Source organism: Mustela putorius, unplaced genomic scaffold (assembly GCF_011764305.1).
Source record: "Mustela putorius furo isolate JIRA1106 unplaced genomic scaffold, ASM1176430v1.1 tig00003869_pilon_pilon_pilon, whole genome shotgun sequence".
In the NCBI taxonomy this organism is placed as follows: Eukaryota; Metazoa; Chordata; class Mammalia; order Carnivora; family Mustelidae; genus Mustela; species Mustela putorius.
Window position 1 is genome coordinate 33,161,112 of NW_025422021.1, and position 20,368 is coordinate 33,181,479.

General features: G+C 48.2%; 1 protein-coding gene, 1 long non-coding RNA gene and 1 further gene across 14 annotated transcripts in view; 1 reads left to right on the top strand and 2 right to left on the bottom strand.

Moving 5' to 3' along the window:
- Nucleotides 1-8,106, bottom strand: part of SCLY (selenocysteine lyase) — a 33,330-nt gene extending 25,224 nt beyond the window's left edge. For 2 of the 5 annotated variants that reach the window (XM_004743711.3, XM_045066910.1), the window contains exons 1-3: nt 7,917-8,106; nt 4,823-4,938; nt 1-101 (exon numbers count right to left, since the gene is read on the bottom strand). In XM_004743711.3, the coding sequence (XP_004743768.1) occupies nt 1-101; nt 4,823-4,938; nt 7,917-8,008 (309 nt within the window). In that variant the 5' untranslated portion in view covers nt 8,009-8,106. Of the gene's footprint in view, nt 102-536; nt 635-4,822; nt 4,939-7,916 lie in introns of those variants that run through there. The other 3 variants (XM_004743712.3, XM_004743715.3, XM_004743714.3) reach the window with 3 other exon arrangements.
- Nucleotides 8,107-8,216: 110 nt separating this feature from the next.
- On the top strand, nt 8,217-19,118 carry LOC106004964. Of its 8 annotated transcripts, none has more exons than XR_006602544.1 (8): nt 8,217-9,123; nt 10,727-10,998; nt 11,117-11,232; nt 14,435-14,625; nt 17,271-17,949; nt 18,270-18,400; nt 18,486-18,596; nt 18,818-19,118. It is a non-coding gene; the product is annotated as an uncharacterized LOC106004964 (long non-coding RNA). The 8 variants fall into 8 exon arrangements; XR_006602549.1 differs by having other exon boundaries at nt 17,271-17,495; nt 17,802-17,949; nt 18,486-19,118; XR_006602543.1 differs by having other exon boundaries at nt 18,486-19,118.
- Nucleotides 15,975-16,958, bottom strand: CHRNB2 (cholinergic receptor nicotinic beta 2 subunit; the record flags this gene model as incomplete). The annotated part of the gene is given in 1 exon segment (NM_001310194.1): nt 15,975-16,958. The product of NM_001310194.1 is annotated as a cholinergic receptor nicotinic beta 2 subunit (mRNA).
- Nucleotides 19,119-20,368: the final 1,250 nt, after the last annotated feature.

Consider the following 20,368-nt stretch of genomic DNA (forward strand, 5'->3'; position numbering starts at 1 on the left):
CTCAGTGCCCCCGGAAGTGAAGATTATGTCCTGAGGTTTCCCACCTATCATCTTCGCGACGTTCTCCCGAGCTGTGTCAATAATGTCCTTGGCCTTCCTACCTTGAGAAACCAGAATGAGAACTCATTAGTGTCACTCTACCAAGCCCAGTAAACACATGTTTAAAAGAATAACCAGACAGACATGGGGCGCCTGGCTGTCTTGGTTAGTGGAGTGTGTGACTCTTGATCTCAGGGTGGAGACTCCGAGCCTCATACTAGGTGTAGATGACTTAAAAATACAATCTTTAAAAAAAAAAAAAAAAAAAAAAAGAACCAGACACGCAGGAACAACTCTAAGTGGGCAATTCTAAGATGACCCATTGTTCCGTTAATGTGAACACAATAGGCCACAACCTAGGAATAAGCTGGAGAAGGGGCAGCAGCAAGATAGGAGCAACTCAGTGACACCTACTGAGACTTAGTAAGAAGTGGAAACAGATACAAGGGGGACGCGCGGGAACCCTAAAATCCCCAAAGACATGGGCTTCCTCTTACCGGATGCTACAGGAGAGGGGAAGCTGTGGCCATCTGCCTTGCTCCCCATTCATCAAGACAGGAGGGTGAAGGGATGAAATAATTTGCTTAAGATCACGCTGTAAAACAACAAAATAAGCAAAAAGAATGCTCGTGACTCCTCAACACAAGGCGCAGTGCTGCATGTCAGCGCAGGCCCCCGGGGGGCACAGGAGAGGCCCCTCCCACAGGGGCCAATCTGCCGTCCCACGGGGGCCACGCAGCCCAGCTGTGAGCTAGTTCCACCATCTGGCATGGATGAAGGGACCAAACTGTATGTGGCAGAGAAAGGAAGGTGCCAGGACGGGATCTATGACAATAACTCCATTCTTACTTGGTCTATAGACCCAACAGTCTTTGAAGTATGTTACTATTCAACCCTACTTGGAAGAAAAGAAAGGCACCAAACTACACACATTCTCTCTGCGGTTCCGTGCATGTGAATCACACCCCACTAAAGGTGTTGGAGGGGAAGGTCATACAGGGTGTGGACCCACGAGTCCTGGGAACATAAGCTACTGGAACACACAGAATCATGTCCACTGGGGACAGGTTAGAGAACTTCCAGAAATGACCCTGAGGTCACTCTTTTCATTTACTTACAATTTATATTTTCACTAAGATCTAAGGTCACTGGAAACAAAAGTGCATACTCAAGGAGATTGGAACATCTCATTAGAATGCTAATGAGATGCTGCCATTGGACTAACTTTCCATCTGTGAGCTGGGACAGTGGCCTTGTTCTTAGGTGTTTAGGAGTGAAGCTTCCTGTTTGCAACTTACTTCCAAATGATTCAAAGAAATGATAGATTCAGGTAAAGGAACTAAGTGCAGGTGTTCACTATACTATGATTTTAGCTTTTCTGCAGAGGTTACATTCTAAAATAAAACTTTGGCCCTAGGAGCTAAAATAAATAAACCAGCCATGGGATGTTTGCTAGCAATGGCTCTCCCCCTAACACCAGATACTAATTCAGTCTTTATCTTTTTAGCAAGTAATGTTCTCAATTGAGGAAATCAGGATATGGCCTGAATGTCAGAGCAGGACCTTCCTGTCATGTTCGCAGGTTTGCTGATGGCACTGTCACGGGAGAAAGTCCCTTCTCTTACACATACACAGGTGCTTCCTTGTGATGGGAAGTATGCCCCTGCCCACAACTCATTCTCCAGGGTTCATGAAAAAGCAGTAAATTTAGAAAAACAAAGATCGAGGTAATATGGCAACTCCGTTGGATCTAGGTAGGAGACACACAGGTGTCTATTTTCTTACTCTTAAATTTCCGGAATGTTTGAAGTTGTTGGTGTTACTAAATGTAAAGGGTGGTTGGTAATTGTAACTGACATAAGAGAAGACTCTGAAATGTGCCTTTCAGGACATAAGAGGGAGAGTAAGGGGCACCCGTGGGTCCCATGATCCATTAAACCAAACCTCCTTCACTTGGCTGTTCTCACACCAGAGCCCCTCTACTACCTCCCAGTAATGGCCCGTTTCTCCTTTCCCATCTCCACCCTATTCCCGTTCCCTCTTGAACTCACTGGCAATCAGGTATTCTGGTCCCTGGATTCCCAAACCCACCCTGACCAAGGTCCCCATGTGCCACATCCAGGTCTGCGCCTGCTCCCATGCCAGCAGCTCTCCCCCAGGACTGCTCCCTCCTCCTCTACGCATCCCTTGCTGGGCAGGGCTCCAGATCCAGATGGCGGATGGCCCCCTGCCCTGGCCAGCTCCTCGAATCCTCTTCCCCTCAGCAACTCCAGACTGATAACCAGCTTGGTGCTGCAGACTCTACTCATTCCACCTGGAACCCAGTAGATTATATACATATATCTCCGGTAGACATCTGAAACTACACTTGCTCCAAGTTGAATACATGATTTCTCCCCCAAACTTGTTCCTCTTACCCTTTCCTATCTCAGTAAATGGCGACTCAGTCCTTCCAGGGGCCCAGGGCCAAAGGCTTTGGCTCTTGCCTTTCTCATACCCTGTTATCCAACCCCGCAGTAAATCCTGTAAGGCTCTGTCGTCAAAAATACCCAGAAGCTTGCCCCACCTCTGCACTGCCCGGCCACCTGCTGAGTCAGGGCCACCGCTGAAATATTCTAGCAGGCTCCCAACTCCACTGACCCCATCGTGGTCCATTCTCTAGGGAGTGGCTCAAGGAATGCCCTGAAAACACCATACCCTTTGTATGAAGGGTGCCTTATCCCTCATCACAACAGTGCTTGGCATGCAGGAAATACTCAACCAATATCGGCTGAATCAGCTGTTCTCAAAATGTCATCTGGGAGCCCTTGGGGCGGGGGCAAGGCACTTTTAAGGGTCAATCAAGTCAAATCTAGTTTCATAATAACACAAAAACATCATTTGTCTTTTTATTCTCATTTTCTTGAAAGTATAGACTGAAGCCTTCCAGAGGCTCCCTGATGTGAGTATCACAACAGATTGGATGCAGAAGCTTTCAACCTGCTTGGGTCCTTGTGCTTAAGCTACTGTTACATGGAGGTTTCTGCATCTCATAGCAAAACAATAGATTCTCCAGATTTGCTCATACACAATTTTTCTTGAGAGGTGGGTATAAGAACCAAAGAAACCATACTGCGAATCAGGTTTCATAATATGGCTTTCCCCCTTGACCCAGATGCTGCTACTGTGTGTCTCGGTCGTTGCTGTAGTCTGCAGCACGGCTCTGACAGGGCCCAGAACTCCACTCCCGGCTTCAGCCTACTCAATGTGGTCAGTCCTTGACTCACGGACCCTGATGTTTTTTTCCAGATTTTTACTCTCACAAGCACAGCTGTGGTAAACATCTTGGGTATCTAAACTCTTTCCATGTGTTCTTAACATTTTTCCCTTAACTAAATTCTCCCAAAGGAATTATTATCATTATTAAATCATGGTATTGTGAAAATAATTAAATCAATCTATCATAAAGGTGATTTTCTTTCTTTTCTCTTTTTTTCTTCCCCTCCCCCCACTTCTACCTGAGTATTGAACGGTGAATTGCAGTGCATAGTTTAGTTATGGTTCTTAAAGAAATGAAGGCCATCAGGACAACCAGAAAGCCACTGACAGGTTTCATCAGGTCAGGAAGGGGAATTTTTCCTTCAGCATTATTCCTAAAGTTCTTTATAAGAAATGCTTTCTATTAGCATTTACTTGCCCTCTGTATTCTCAAGTTTAACGCATCAGGAAGTACAATTTTCCTAGAGGAAAAATTAGATATGAGGCAATGTCCAGAAGAATGGCCAAAACAAACATACCAAATAAACCAAGAAATAAGTTAATGAATGACTAGAACCTGATTTCGAAAAAGCTTTTAGTTATGAAGTTGTGAAATTCTTACTAAACAGATATGAAAACCCATGAACGTCTGTAAAGTTGTATATAAGTACTATTAAATCCTAGGGCTTCACAGCAGTGTCTGAAAGCTCTTTTAGTTCCTCACAATCCACAGTTACGACAGTTTATCTTAATTATCTCTGATAAGCATTAAGTAAGAAAGGGACAGCCAGCTGGCCATCTGAAAAACATAACGTAAATGGTGACATAAAACTACATATTTAGAGTAAATAATTTTCCATAACTGCCAATTTAATGATCTGTACTAAAACAAGAATAAATGAGAAATAAGAATTTATTGTAATGAAAATAAAGAATTTTAAACTAATTTTCACTTTAAAAAAAAAAGGCCAGGGGGCGCCTGGGTGGCTCAGTGGGTTAAGCCGCTGCCTTCCGCTCAGGTCATGATCCCAGGGTCCTGGGATCGAGCCCCACATCAGGCTCTCTGCTCAGCAGGGAGCCTGCTTCCTCCTCTCTCTCTCTGCCTGCCTCTCTGCCTGCTTGTCATCTCTCACTGTCAAATAAATAAATAAATAATCTTAAAAAAAAAAAAAAAGGCCAGGATTATATGCAATCCTGATGATTTCAAAGATCTATTTTGCAAATTTTTCAAGGAACCACTGAGACAGATACATGAAAGGGTTTTAATGGGTACTGTTATTACAAATAGCTCTTAATAAGACATCTTTTTCATCTGGGCAAGGAGGATGGGGCAGTGTATTAAAAACGAAAGTTTATGCTATCAACAGGCTCCATGTTCAAATTTGGACTTCTCTGAAAACTAACCCACAAAAATTTTTACCTAAGGTTTGTATTTACAGAAAATCTATTCAAAAGCAAGTGATCACAGGTGGTGTACAATTTCTCTAGAACTGCCTCCGCCCACCTCCCCCACATCTCCGGATCTGTGAGCACCTTCTAGGATTACCTGCTGGGTAAGGACTGCTGGGATTTCCCCAGGCTTCCCTCATGGCCTCGGTCATGGCCTGGATGACTTCTGGCTCAAGGGGGGTGGTTGCATTATAGTCCATATAAACTTTCCTGCTGGAAAGAAAACACAGATGTGCCTGTTATGGACAAGGAGATGGAGTATGGGAGCACAGCTGCACTCTGTCAGCTTAAGAGAGCAAACGTCGTCAAGGTCAAGATACTTTTCTGAATTAACACCACGCAGCATTCCACAAACTGCACTTGGACATCCCCAAATCTTCATGAATTATGGAAAAAATATGCGTAATTTCCAATAATCTAATATTTGCTAGTTTCCTTTATATAATCGCTAGACCATCCACTTAGATTTTCTTTTCTTTTTTTTTTTTTTTTAAGATTTTATTTATTTATTTGACAGAGAGAAGGAGATCACAAGTAGGCAGAGAGGCAGGGGGAAGCAGGCTCCCTGCTGAGCAGAGAGCCCTATTCGGGGCTCGATCCCAGGACCCAGAGATCATGACCTGAGTCAAAGGCAGAGACTTTGACCCACTGAGCCACCCAGGCGCCCCTCCATTTAGATTTTCAAAAGTTCTTTCCACCCCTTGGTAGGATCAATGGCCCCTGAGCCTCAAAGTCTCCCCAAGGGCTCTAAAGGACAGATCGGCTCCTTGCCTCCAGACGGAAGGAGGGGAAAACATGAGCACTTAGGGAGCTGCACCTTCCCGAGGGCTTCCTAACTTCATTGGTAGTTTTTCTTTATTTCTCTATAATCTCTGGGCTGGTGGAAGGCTCAGGTGATCTAGGCACCCATTCCTGCCCACACCCTCCTCTTTGCTCCCTGACCCTGGGCAGGCCTACTTCTCCCCTCCCACTTTCAGTTTCCAGCACCTGGCATGACCGCGCCCCCACCCCACTTTCCTTCTTAGGTCTTTGTTGCCTCTTGACTTTCTTGTGAAGCTCCCTGTAGCTCTAAGTAAAATTAGAGCCCCCAGTCCCCTTCCTCCTTCCTCTGTCTCTCCATGGTACTCCTCAGTGTGTGATACACTAGACTCTGGCCCTGTTTACCACTGCTGGCCTTAAGAGAAAGTCATACATCAGCTCCAGAAGCTCACAGGCTTTGTTTCCCTCACTGCTCTGTCACTTACACTGAGAACAAGGGCTGGCACACAGCAGGGGCGGGATTTACTAAAGAACAAAGTGTCACAGAAAAGCACAGCTCCTGAAAGATTTTTACCAATATCAAAAACCTTCAGAAACTTCCATATATATATATATATATATATATATATATATACATATGTGTATACATATATATATAGATGATATATATATATCAAAAACCTTCAGAAACTTCCATATATATATATACACACACGTGTGTGTATATATATGGAAGTTTCTGAAGGTTTTTGATATATATATATATCATCTATATATATGTATACACATATGTATACACACATATGTATATATATACATATGTATATATATATATGGAAGTTTCTGAAGGTTTTTGATATATATATATTTAAAATCAGTATATTTAAAATATATAAAATCAGTAACAATGTTTAAACAGATCCACGTGAAAATTCAAATACAATTACCAACCATGGCTGTTAAAAGTTCTTTTTTTCCCCCTACCACAGAGTGTTTTATTTATTTTTAAATATTTTATTTATTCATTTGACAGAGAGAGAGCAGAAGCACAAGAGTCGAAGCAGGAGGCAGATGCAGGCTCCCCACTGAGCAGGGAGCCCAATTCGAGGCTCGATTCCAGGACCCTGGGATCATCACCTGAGCCTAAGGCAGATGCCTCACTGACTGAGCCGCCCAGAGCCTCCAAACCACAGTGTTTTTATGAACACCTTGTTCATAGCTGTCCAAAGTCACCTGATAGGTTTAAGGCTGTGGGAAGTTAGACTGGCCATGGTTGGCCACTCTGGCATTGGGAATCTCCCAGTCCCGCTGTGACTTAAATCTGCATGCGCCCTTAATCTTGCTTTCACTTCCTACAGCACCCCACATTTCCTCAAGCTACTCGGGTCTGCTCAGTGACTGCAGTTTGTCAATCTGCTGGCAGACTGAAACATTTATGCCTTGAATTTCAGATTAACGTTTTATAGATAACTCTGCTCCATGACTTGCTTCCTCCTTAAAATGCTCTAATACTGAGAGGCTCAACTCTACTATGCTCAAAACCAAAATATCATAAAGAGGTATGGTGAATTTCCTCTCCACTCCAGTCTGCCTCAGGGGCTTTTGCCCAGCTCCCTTTGCTCAGGCTCAACCAAAGTTGACTGCCTCATCTAAAAAATGTTCAGGTTTCGGCCTGGACCCGAATTTTAAAGACACACTCATCACTCAGGTTCAGGCAGAGGGGACTGCCAAAACAGAGGAAGCAACGTCTCAGCAACCAGAAAATGCACAGCTGCAGCGGGCTGAAGACACAGTGTGCACTGGAAGGCCTCCCTGCCTACCTTCCCACTGTCCCCGCGGCTCAGGCCGGAGCCTGGGGGCATCGGCTTCCGTTCCCCCTTTCCCCGCACCAGTGCACCAGCCAGACCTGCGGCTTGCGTCCGGGTACTCGCACTGCTCCGGCCCGCACGCCGGGCCGCACCACCGCCCTCCTAGATTTTACAAAGATGTCCGGGGTGCCCCTGCTTCCTCACCTGTCCCGCACCCACCCGCCCCTAGAACGCACCGCGAAGTGCGTCCCGAGCTCCGGGGCTCTGCTCCCTGACCGCAGCCCCGCCAAGCCCGGCCGCCCACGTCCGCAGGCTGGGTTCAAGCCCAGCGACTGTTCCCCTGCCCCGGCCGCGCTTCCCCGGACGCCATTTCCGCGGGACCCCTGCCCCGGCCGCGGCCCGGCTCCCACCCGCCGACCCGCACCGCATTCCCGCGCGGGACGCTCAGGCCTGCGGTGACCGCCAGCTGGCGACCCCTCCGGGCGGGACCCCTCCCGCGGACAGACCACCGGGCCCCACCAGCCCCCCGCCCCCGGCCTCCCCGAGCCGGGCACCCCTCGCCCCGCAGCGCCTGGAGGGCTTCCCAGAGGAGGGCGCCGGCCGCCTCCCCATCACGGAGCCCACCTGTCTGGCGGGCTCTTCTCTCCGCGGCCGCGGGGATGACTCGCTGCCCGCTCCCGCGCGTCCCTGCCGGGCGCCGCCGCCGCCGCCTCCATCCCGACCAGCCCGCGCCCAGTGCCGCGCGGACCCACCGAACGCGCGGGTCTAGTCGGGGTGCGCCTCCCCGAGGCCCGGAGAGGGGCGGGGCCGCGAGCTACGGGCCGCGTCCGGATTGGCTGCGCTGCGCACTCTGGCCAATGCCGGGGGTCCGGCCCCGGCGGATGGCGATTGGCTGCGCGCGGTCAGGTGACGGGGGCGCGTCACTGGGGGCGAATCAAGGAGGTCCGGGAGGCGGGATGCGGCACGGAGCGCGGACAACTCCGGAGCCCGGACTCTACCCGGAGCCCAGGCCCCGAGCTCTAACGCCCAGGCTGCCCGGGGTCGGCCCTGTCGCGGCGTGCTTGCGGCGGCGGGAGGCGGGTCTGCAGAATTCGGGGCGTGGGGGACGCGCAGTCGGCGGAATGGGCGCGGGAGCTGAGGAAGGGGTGTCGGGGCCTGGTGGGGGCCGAGGAGCGGGGAGGGGGTTCCGTGACCCGGGCGGCGGGCGCGTGGGCTGCTGCTGCACGCGGCCGACAGCCGCGAAGTCAGCTGTGCACGGGCCGGCCCTAACGGAGTCCTGAGCACGTGCACCTTGGTGCGCACGTTCACGCTTCCCTAATTTAATCCCGGGAACATCGAGTGCGCGCCGTTAGTAGGACATCGAGGGGCACAAAAGTGGAGCGTCTTGCCCGAGTTCACGCGGTAGTGAAGGAGTCAGAATTTGAATTCAGGACTGCTTTGCCAAGAAGTTGAGTTTTATTCAGCTTTTCGAAGACTTTCTCGGTTTGATCCCCTGCTGGGGTCCAGAAGTTGTCTCTTCCAGCTCTGCAAGGCTCTACCTTTCTGGGCTCCTTATTTCCTTTCATTCTTGGTTGCAAACTGAGCTCATGTCAAATGTAGCCAGAGCAAAGGACATTTTTTTTTTTTTTTTTTTTAAGATTCATTGCCAGAGAGCAGGAGGAGGGGCAGAGGGAGAGAATCTCAAGCAGACACGGTGCTGCGTGCAGAGTCCAAGGTGGGGCTCCATCCCACGGCCCTGCGATCACGACCTGAACCAAAACCAAGAGTCCACACTTAACCCACCTGGCCACCCAGGGCCCCAAGGACACACGAAAATTTAAGAAGCAAAGAGGTACACGGAGCTCAAGGACAATCCAAAAGAGGAGGAAAGGAAAGGGAATTAAGAAAGAATGTCCAAGGGGCGCCTGGGTGGCTCAGTGGGTTAAGGTGCTGCCTTCGGCTCAGGTCATGATCTCAGGGTCCTGGGTCCTGGGATCGAGTCCCACATCGGGCTCTCTGCTCAGCAGGGAGCCTGCTTCCCTCTCTCTCTCTCTCTGCCTGCCTCTCTGACTACTTGTGATTTCTCTCTGTCAAATAAATAAATAAAAATCTTAAAAAAAAAAAAAAGAAAGAAAGAATGTCCAAGAACAGATGAGAGTGTAAAGTGCAGCCGAGAGGACGTGTGGCAAGTGTCTACCTTATACGAGGATTAGGAGGCTCTGATGGATTTAGTTCAAGAAATTTTAGTATGGCAGTGGGGAGAGGGCAAAAGAGTGTGCAGTGAGTTGAGGGATGAACGGAACATGAAAGAATGAAGAATATGCTCAGCCCTTTCCCAAAGGCTGAGAAGGGAAGGAGCCAGAAAGGGGGGTACAAGATTAAGGGAAATATTTGAGGGCCTGAATGTGTTTATATGCTGAAGGGAGGTAGCTGACAAGGACACTGGAGGTAAGAGTCAAAGCCCTGGAAGCATTGAGAAGGCATGGGATTAAGAGCAAAAGTGGGGGGCACCTGGGTGGCTCAGTGGGTTAGAGCCTCTGCCTTCGGCTCAGGTCGTGATCCCAGAGTCCTGGGATCGAGCCCCACATCGGGCTCTCTGCTCAGCGGGGAGCCTGCTTCGCCCCCCCTCTCTCTGCCTGCCTCTCTGCCTACTTGTGATCTCTGTCTGTCAAATAAATAAATAAATAAAATTAAAAAATAAAAGAGCAAAAGTGGGTGGGGGAATTTTAAAGTAGGGGGCAGGTTTCATTCTCTGAATCTGCAGGGGATGGGAGCTGGAGGGCCCCCAGGGACAGCCGACAAAGTGATTCATCTCAAGCCCTTCTTGGACCAATTTGGCAGTAGTTAGAGAGTCTGTGTTTCAGGGTGGAGATAGTAGTAGTGGAGTCAGAGAGACAGATAGTGCCCACGTGGCTGGTGAGACACCTGGAAAGAACAGAACACCTGCGAACAGAGGACTGGCTGCGGAGGCAACAACTGTCCTCACTCTGACTAAAAGCAGCATCTGGTGCAACAGGCAGCAGCCACCACCACTATTCCAGGTGGACTGGTCAAACAGGTGCAACAGAAGACCGGAAGGATGTCTTAATTATGGAGATAAGTGCTCAATAAAGACCAAACATTTGAGGAATGCTATCTCCCTGAAAACAAGATAGTGAGTACAACCAACAAATCAGGCCTGAGGGCAAAGACAGTAGCATCAGCAGAGTAAATTTTTAATAGAGGAAACTCCATAAGGAGGTAAATGGCTGGTTTTGTTAAGGTAGTTAGTAAAAAACAAATTTAAAAAACACGTTGGACAAAAACTATAATCAAGTTTTATAAAATCAGTAGAGTTGCTGGGGGTTGGGGGGAGGGAAGAAGGAATAGAACACAGAACTTTTAGGCTGTGAAACTATTTTGAATCATAGAGGCATACCTTGTTTCATTGTTCTTACATTTTTTGTGCTACTCAGATAATGGGATTTTAACAAATCGGAGGTTTAAGATTTCCATGGAGGACGTCACTGCAGAGGGGCTGCAAACAGCAGGAGAACTGGAATTCCAAGTGGAGCCCGTAGATGGGACCGAATCGCGGCAATCCTGTGATTGAACATGAGGGAGGAGGCGTCGCTTCCTGGGGCCGAGCAAAGAAAGTGGTTTCCCAAGACGGAATCTAGTCCTGGTGACGATGCTGTGAAGACCGTTGAAGAGACACCAGAGGGTTTAGGATATCATGTCCACTCAGGTGCTAAAGTGGTGGCAGGAAGTTCTCCTGTGGGTGAAATGCTATCAAACAGCATCACGTGCGACAGAAAAATTGAGAAAGGAAGTCAATTGATGGGCAAATCGTTGTCTCAATTTAGGAATCTGACACAGACACCCCAGCCGTCAGCAGCCACCACCCTGATCTGTCAGCGGCCACAGACATCGAGGCGTGACCCTCCTCCAACGAAAGGACTACGACTCGCTGAGAGCTCAGGTAATGGGTAGCATTTTTTAGCAATAAGGTAATTTTAAATTAAGGTATGTACAGTTTATTTAGACTTAATTCTATTGCACACCTGATAGACTACAGTACTGTGTAAATGTAACTTTTATATACAGTAGGAAAGCAAAAGCTTCATTTGAATTACTTTATTGTGATACTTGTTCTCTTGTGGCGTTCTGGAACAAAACCAGCAATATCTCAGAGGTATGCCTGTACTATCATAATGGATACATTTTAGTATCTATTTGTGAAAACAGTTCACACTAAGTGTGAAACCCCAGTGAAAACTACTGACTTCAGGTAATAATGATGTGTCAGGAAAGTCTCATCAGCTGTAGCAAATGTTACATCTGTGGGATGTCTACAGTGGGAGAGGTTGTACATATAGGGGGCAGGTTACATGAGAACTCTACTTTCCACTCAGTTTTGCTATGAACCTAAAAACACTCTAAAAAATAGTCTATTTTGGGGGTGCCTGGGTGGCTCAGTGGGTTAAGCCTCTGCCTTTGGCTCAGGTCATGATCTCAGGGTCCTGCGATTGAGCCCCGCATTGGGCTCTCTGCTCAGTGGGGAGTTTGCTTTTCCCTCTCTCTCTGCCTGCCTCTCTGCCTACTTGTGATTTATCTGTCAAAAAAAGAAATAAAATCTTTTTAAAAATAATCTATTTTTAAAGGTTTATTTATTTATTTATTTATTTATTAGAGAGAGAGAGCACAAGTGGGAGGCAGGGGCAGAGGGAGAAGCTGAGCAGGGAGCCCCATGTGGGACTCAATCCCAGGACTCTGGGATCAAGACCTGAGCTGAAGGCAGATGCTCAACTGATTGAGCTACCCAGGCACCCCAATAAAGTCTATTTAAAAAAAAGAAAAACAATAAATGGGAGGAATAGAATAGGCACAAGGAGAAACTTAGTGAGCTGAATGCCTGAGCATAAGAATTCTTTTAGATTATTCCTCAAAAACACAGAGGGATAAAAAATTTGAAAGAAAAGAAAAATCTATCCAATACAGTGATTTTCAACACAGGGTGACTTTTTCCTCCAGGGCACATTCGACAATGCCTAGAAATAATTTAGTTGTCGTAACTGGGGATAGGTGCTTCTGGGACCTAGTGAGTAGAAGCCACTAACATCCTATGATGCACAGGATTGCCCCCAAATGACAGATTATCTGGCCCACAGTGTCACAGCACTGAAGGTGACACCCTGGTGTGGTTCTACATTGCCATTCGTATTGTATTCTGTCTGAGGACGTCATTCAGAATTTCTTCTAGTGCTAGGCTGCTGGTGCAGCTTTCAGTCTTTGCATGCATGAGGACAGTCTTTATTTTGCCTCCATCTTTCATACTTTCCCTAAAGAATTTTAGCTTGACTATTTTTTTTTAAGATTTTATTTATTTGAGAGAGAAAGCACTTGCTACACAAGCAGAGGGAGGAGGCCAAGGGAGAGAGAGCAGACTCCCCGCTGAGCAAGGAGCCCAATGATGGACTCAGTCCCAGGACCCCAGGATCATGACTTGAGCCAAAGGCAGACCCTTAGTGGAGTGGCTCACCTGGGCACCTCTGGAGTTTTTTTTCTTTTAGTAAAGATGTTTCTCCATTTTCTCACTTGCATTGCTTCCAATGAGAAACCAGCTGTTAACCTTCTTTTTCTTTGTGCCTCTTGAGCATCATGTGTCTTAATTCTGGCCCGATTTTCATAGTTCTGCTCTGTCTGATTTAAGCAATTTAGGGTGTGATTTGGTATGAAGAGTGGGTTCCATCTGTGTCCCAGACATTTCGTCTTTCATGTTAGGAGATTGTAATGTAAGTTCTGTGTAAATTTTTCATTTTAGCGGACAGAGGTTTGGTGGCCAGAGGTTTTTGGGGCCAGGGGCTCAGTGTGGAATTCCTTTGGCAGGTGCTGTCTGGCTTCCCTGGTGCCTCTGGGCAGGGGTTGGGAGTCTCAGACTTACTGAGATAGAGGCTTCTGGGCTGGGCTGTTTGTGGCAAGTTCTGGATTTTTATTTATTTTTTTTTTTTGTATTTTTATTTTCTAAAGATTTATTTGAGAGAGCTTGCACACGTGTGTGAGCAGGGGAAGGGGAAGAGGGAAAGGGAGAGAATCTTAAGCAGACTCCATGCTAAGTGCAGATCCTGACACAGAGTCCTGTCCCACGACCCTGTGATTGTGATTTTAGCTGAAATCAAGAGTTGGATGCCTAACCAACTGAGCTACTCAGGTGATCCAGGATCTGGATTTTAAAAACTCCTCTTTGTCTTTGTTCTGGGACACAGTTCATTTGAAACAACTTGAGGCTTGCTTTCCAGACACTTAGGTAGGACTAGTGCAGCCATGAGCTTCTATTTTCTCATTACCAAGCTCATCCCTCTCCAGCACACTGCAGATCACAAATCCATTGCAGCTCATGGGAACGTGAACTATTCCTGGCCTTCTGTGAACTCCAGGAGTCATTTTCTCTTATCCTATTGGGTGATACTCTTCCCCATCCGCAGGCAGTTTCCTCAGGGGCACATGCTGGTTGGTTCCAAGGGATGCTCTGGAAGGACCCCACTGCAGGTCTCCAGAGCGGGTTCTCTGTGTGGCCTTCTCTGCTGGGAACTCTAGGTACTCTGGCCTTCCTACATCATTAGTTCCATCTCAAGGTCAGTGCCTGCTGGGTTCCACCTGGGCCTCCCCTTCCCTGGTCCGAGCCAGGCGGGTCTCACTCTAGGTCTCACTCAGGGATCGCTGTCCTGCTTTGCCTCTGTCTGACGTCAGAAAACTATAGTTCTTTCTCTGTTTTTATTTATTTATTTATTTTTTGCTTTTTGAAATAGGAGGGTTCCCCAGCCCTGTTACCCCATCTTAGGCTAGTACAAGTGTCCTTTCTGTTCTCTTGCTTCCGATGGCTCCTCTTTGTCATTCTCTTCTGCACACTGGAAGAATCCATCAAATGTGTCCCCACACCATCATCTCTTTTTCCAGCATCTGCCCTGCCCTGCGGTGGAGATGTTGCAATGGCTATGGTTTCATCCTGTTGTCCTTTCATTTTAGCCTGTTGTCCCCTTAAGACTTTCTGATTCCAACTGAAAAGGTGCAATTCACTGCATTTTCCTAAATATGTGGTTTTCTTCCCTGAAGTCTCTTTCAATCCTACACACTCCACTTCCAATGTCCTGTTCATCCTGCTTGGTATTATTTCTTCTCTACAGAATCTTCCCACAGAATCTTTCCAGCTTCCTCAGACTGTTCGGACTTGGCATGTGCTGATGGACAGAGGCAGCAGGTGCCCCCCACAGCTCTTGCCTTGCTGAATGGCATGCCCAGCTCCTGGTGACAGGACTGTCTTGAGCAGACTCGCCAGTGTACTTCTGCTCCAAAGCTCCTGGAGGATGTACTCCATGTGAGTGATGGCATTGTACTAAGCTCTTCAGTTACTGCGGGATGGCTAAGGTCCTGTGCATCTCATGCCACCTGACACCTGGGACAGGCAGTACTGCATATGGAAGCCTGGGCAGGACAAGGATGCCCCGGGAACTGCCCATCTGCCTGTAAGGTAGGCTTCCCAGTGGCGGCACCACATGACCTGAAGCATCTTGAAAGGATACGCAAGACAGCTTTGGAGCTCATCACAAGGCGTGGAAGCACTGAGGCCAGGCAGGGTCATCAGGGCAGGGCTGGTGGAGTGGACAGGTGACCAGTGACAGTGTGCTCCTACGCTAAGCACTGGGGGCTTATTCTGGAGGCAATGGGAAGATGTGGCTTGGTGAAAGGTGAAAGCCCTCTGGCGGCAAGGTGGGGTGGACGTGGAGGCCATCCCACCAGTTTGTCCTGGTCTCACTGGCATGTCGGCCAGGTCTCCCTGTCGTGCTGCTCTCCTGCATCAACTGTGGTGTTTTACATACCTCACTGACTGGTCTGGCAAGGCGCACAGCAACCACAGTGGGATCCATGCTCACTTCCACCTGCTCCAGATCCATCCAGAACCAGCCCAGGGAGACAGGTTGTCTCTTCTCAGACTCACTTGAGGCTGAAATGCCTCAGGAACAGGATACCGGCTCTTCACCCACGGGACAGCCCCCACCTTATGGCTCCTCAGCCTCACCCTGGTTAGGAGTGGGGGGTGGAGGGAAGGACACAGGTGAACGGGGCTCATGAGGTTGGAATGAATTTTTAAAGAGATGTTTGGGTACCATCTGACGAGTACCACGTGGTGTGCATGGGAGTGGAGTGGGGAGCCAGGTCAATGCGGTCTGACCCCAAGAGGATAAAAACCCAATACCAGAAACTGCACCAAATACGAGTCAATCCTGTGAGGCCAGAGACTGAGCAGACTCCCTCTGAGCGGGAAGGAAACACTGCTGGGTGTGAACTATGGACCAGTGGCTCGACGGGGAGGCCACACCAGGGGCTATGCCATCCATGGGTACAGTTCTCCCGGCCAATGGCCCCTGACAAGTAATTACCGCACCCGCCCTACCGTGCTGGGGCCCGGAACCTGGTCTCTCCTCCAGTACTGGGAACATTTGGGCAAGCTCTTCTTCCAGAGGGCCCTGACATAAGACAAAAAGTGAACTTATTGAAGAACTCTGGCTCAGTGAACTTGGCAATGAATGAATTGAGCCCTAGGTGGATTAAGAAATGAATGAGCCCTAGGTGGATTAAAAAAAGATTATAATTCAGTCCTTTATACAGCTTAACATGAATAAATAGACATTCTTAACAAAGTGAGGTCCCCAGATGCCTTCATCACTGTTTTTTTTTTTTTTTTTTTTTTTAATCACTGGGCTTTTTGAAGAAATTTTTTCAAACCACAATTCTTTCAATTCATCAGTTTTGGTAACCCACGGAAACCCAGGGCATGAGTGGGGCCTGTGCACCCACTATGAATTAGCCGCTGTTACTTTGAGGGAGGAAAGGGGAGTAACAGATGCTCTCATTTTACAGGTTCTTTGGCAAAGGGAAAGGAAAAAACGTTATTTTGCTAAGACTATTAGCATTTTGCTAGACACACTTTCATGAAGAATAATGAACTTATGGCAAACCTGACTTTCCAAGGAGAAATATTTTTAAGTGGATGAAGTGAAAACACTCCTGGAATAGACTGTACTTGCTGGAAGAGTTTCATTAAAGGCTGCAATTGGTGGCTAACCAGTTTTACAAATGGTTGGAAGTTTACATTAAAAAAATTCTGGTAGATTCTGATATATCTGCAACAAGTCTGATTTTGTAGGAATTTGCGATTTTTTTTTCACATCAACTTCTTCAAAGGCTGTGAGAGGTAACAGAGCAACCCTAGAGAACAGCGGGCGTGTCCTTTGAACAAGTTTAATAGATCTTTCAGATGGCCACTGCCTGGAGTTTGTTTGCCCTCTGGGATTTTTTGTTATTGTTGTTGTTGAACTCCAGAGCCCAGCAGAAGGGCTGTTCCATCTGTTTCCGATGCCATCGGAGGAAGGAATGCTGGCTCTGCTGCCAGGTGGCCCAGGACTCTGTGGACTGGTCTGGCTGCAGCCAAGACCTGACTAGCATGCTTTTGCCTCCCGTACCCATGACGGTGTGTTAGTTTGGCAGATTAAGGGCACAGGAAATATGAAACGTTTAAACTAGTAAATAGCAAGGTATATATTCCTTTTAAAGACTGTATGTTCAAACTATTTTAGCTCCTGTAAATGCTCTACCAGCTCTCTGCAAAGCTTTCTCATTTACTTCTGTCACACGACTGCTTTAGCAGGTGCCAAACCTGGCTTCATCTGCAATGGCAGAAATCACGAACAGCCCTCTGAGCCTGTCAGTGCTTGTAAATGATAGTAGATGAAACAGGGGTCTTGTTAAACAGAACCCAAGGCACTGCCCCGAGCCAGAGCTCTGCCAACACTCCAAATACAGTGAATGAAAACACAGATGAGAAGCAAGGGACACAGACGCGTTAGCACTTGACACTGGAGCCATACACTTGCCCCAGCTCCTTATGAAGACTTCGAAGGGAGGTAATTTGCAGGTGGTATGCTTGAGGGAAGGGGAGATGTGAGCCTTTCCTTCTGACAGGTCTATCCTGGAACTGTTTCCTCCTGAGTATGCCTGAAAAACATGCTGCCGACCCATCAAATTCTAAGCAGCAGAGTTATGGGGACACAAGTGGACATCGGAGAAATCTTGGAGCTTCACGTCCCAAGGGCCTGCTCTACTCCTGTCTGGCTCAGTATACCCATCCTGGGAAGAGGAGAAATCTACTATCACCGGGCTGGTGGAACACATGAACCAGAAGCTGAAGTATCCTTTGGCCTGAGTGGGGAGGAGACCTCAAGAAACCAAAAAGTCCTGGAAATCAGGGTTCTGCAGCCACTAAAAGATGCTATGCCGCTCCCCCCCCCTCCCCCTGGCCAAGTAGGCAGCACAACATCAGTTCTCTGCCTCAATGGGCCAGGCTGGATGGTGTTCTTAACAAGATGGGGTAAGGGGCAAGGCTCTGAGGGATTTCCATTGGACAGAGAGGGATGATTCTGTCACACAGAGAGGTCATTTCTGAAGAATTGCTAGATCTCTGATAAGCAAAGTTATTTGTCTATCAGAATCCAGAACAGCTGTCCCTTCCATTCCTTTACCTACAACGCCCGTTATTTCCATTCACCCGTGGGCGCTGACATCACTTCTTCACCTCCATCTGCACCGACAGCCGTGCAGCCTGGGAGCTGCCCCAACAGCTGTGAGGGGCGTCAGGACTCAGGTATGTGGGCAAGCCAGCTGCTGGTTGCAGACCTACCGAGCAAAGGCCAGCCCTGGGTCCAGCTGACCAGGTTCCTGGTGAGCACCAGACAGCTCCAATTAAAAGTGTCTCTCGCAGGCTTTAGGAGGGGAGATTACTGTTGTCTTCTCACAGGCCCTGAGCCTCCAAGAGGCCAGTGTGCCCTTGATCCAGCCCCACTCTTCCTGCTCTGTGCACTAGTGTGGCCCATCAATCAGCCCCCACCCCCCCCCAATCTAATGGGTACAATTCCTTATTACAAATGGGAAGCACAACATATATTCCTTCCCTGCCATCTCCAGGAAGACCGACCTCATAATCAGACTGTATTACAAATTAAGAACAATCATCCAGACTGGGCAGATGGAAGACGGGGGAATCCAGAGGTCAAAGGAAGCTGTCAGTGAACTTGAGTGCGCCAGGCAGGCAGCAGGTAAAAACCATACAAACATTTATTTTGCATTTGATTTCACTCGTCCAGATGTCTAGATGCTGGAGTAATCCATCTGCCTCCTTAGTTTTCTTACCCAGCATGGGCCTGCTGGAATATGGATGGCTACGTGCTGCTGCTGCTTCTGATTCCTGGCCCCCAGACCGCCCGGAACCACAGCAGTCTCAGAAAGCCACAGGTACTGTCTCAGTGACTTCACACAGGTGGCTGATTACTGAGGTATCCCTCCTGTCCCTCAGTACATGAGGCTCTGACTCTCTGGCATTGCCCACTGGCTCACAACCACAAGACTGCTGTGGAAACACCAAGTCCCTGGCTGGTCTGGGTTCCCACCAGTTTCCTCTGGGCAGCATGTGAGAAAGGGCTCCCTGCCTTTTTCCTTTCCTTTTTCTTTTTCAGGTATCATCCAGATCTAGCTTCCAAGGGTTCCAAGACTTCCTCATCCCATCTGGACCCAAAAGCAAGAGCTGATTTTTAAAAGTCAAATTCTTGTTTCATTTGGACAGAAGGAATAATGTGTCTTTCATATTTTCTTTGTATTTCTCTTCAATAGTTGCTTGACCCAATATCTGTCTGCTCTATACAATGAAAATACAAACTAAATGAGAATAGAAAAAAATAATTAAAGCATTAAATTGTACAAATTACAAATCTGTTCCAAAATATACTTACATTAAATAAAATACGCATTTCAGTAAGAGATCTACAGTGAATGACTATGCATTCTGGGAAGCTTCACAACATCTAGGCAGGGCCAACATCCGTGGGAGGAGCTAAGAGAATGTGCATCCAATCACAGTATGTAGCGGGTTTCTTATTGCCCCTCTGCGAGCTACACTGAGCAGCACATCATCAGCATCACTTGTGCAGGGAAGGACTTTGGGAAAAGGGGGAGAAGCAAGCGCTAGCCTCAATTCTGAGTTCGTTACAACTTTTCAGGAATCTCATCAATAGCCTATACAGTACAGTTTCCAAAAAGTAAACATGTTAAGGGAAGCAGACAACTCTTTAGAACCCCAAACACATTTTCTTGCTGTATTTATGTAGGACTCTCCATCTACAATGGGCAGTCGTGAAGAGGTTCTTCCTTGGGACAGCATGGTCACAGGATGTGGATGACCCTGTGGGTCTGAGGGGAGCACGAGGACTGGGGAGGGGGAGCTCCCTCTTGGATGAGATTGGAGACAAGCCTACTGTTCCACAGCCCCACCGTCTCCTCCTCCTATCATCTGGCATAACGCTTCATGTAGTCTTCCACTTTATTCCGGAAGTCCTCCTGTGGAGCGAGAGGGATCACAGAGAGAAGCAAGAAGGGAGAGCGAGTTAGCGAGCGAAACACAGAACAGAACAAGTAGGACCCGCCCAAGTCAAGAAGCCACTGTGAGCTCTCCAGAGCATAGGAAGAACTTGGCCTCCAACCCCCACCCCACCTCCCACCCCCTAGCCACCAAGGCTGCAGGATAATCAGAAGCCCAAGGAGCCCGATGCCTTCTCCCTACGACTCCAGGGGCCTGCTATGTGCAGGAGGCTGTGTGCACGCCATGAGGCCACTGTACTGGGAGGGCTGTGGGTGGGGACCCAAACACAGAAGCTCTGAGTGGAAGGCAGTCTAAGACCCTTTATTTTACAAATGGCGAAAGTGAGGGCCAGAGTGTGGTGTCAAGGTGGCAGTGTAGGTCAAGACAAGGCTCTTGACCTCAAATGCAGATGAGTCAGAGTTGCTGTTCTCCCAGGACGCATGTCCAGATCTGTCTTCCTAGAACAACGCCCCAGACCCTGCTGCCTATTTAAAATGTGCCCACTTTTCATGGCATGAGTGAAGCCCACCATCCGAGTGACTACTGGGCCCAGAAGAGCAAACCCCACCCCCTGCCAGGCATCAAGCAGAGGCCACCTGGGCGCCTGGCCTGATTTCCTGGTGAAGAGAGGACAGTGTGGCCCTTGGTGTCC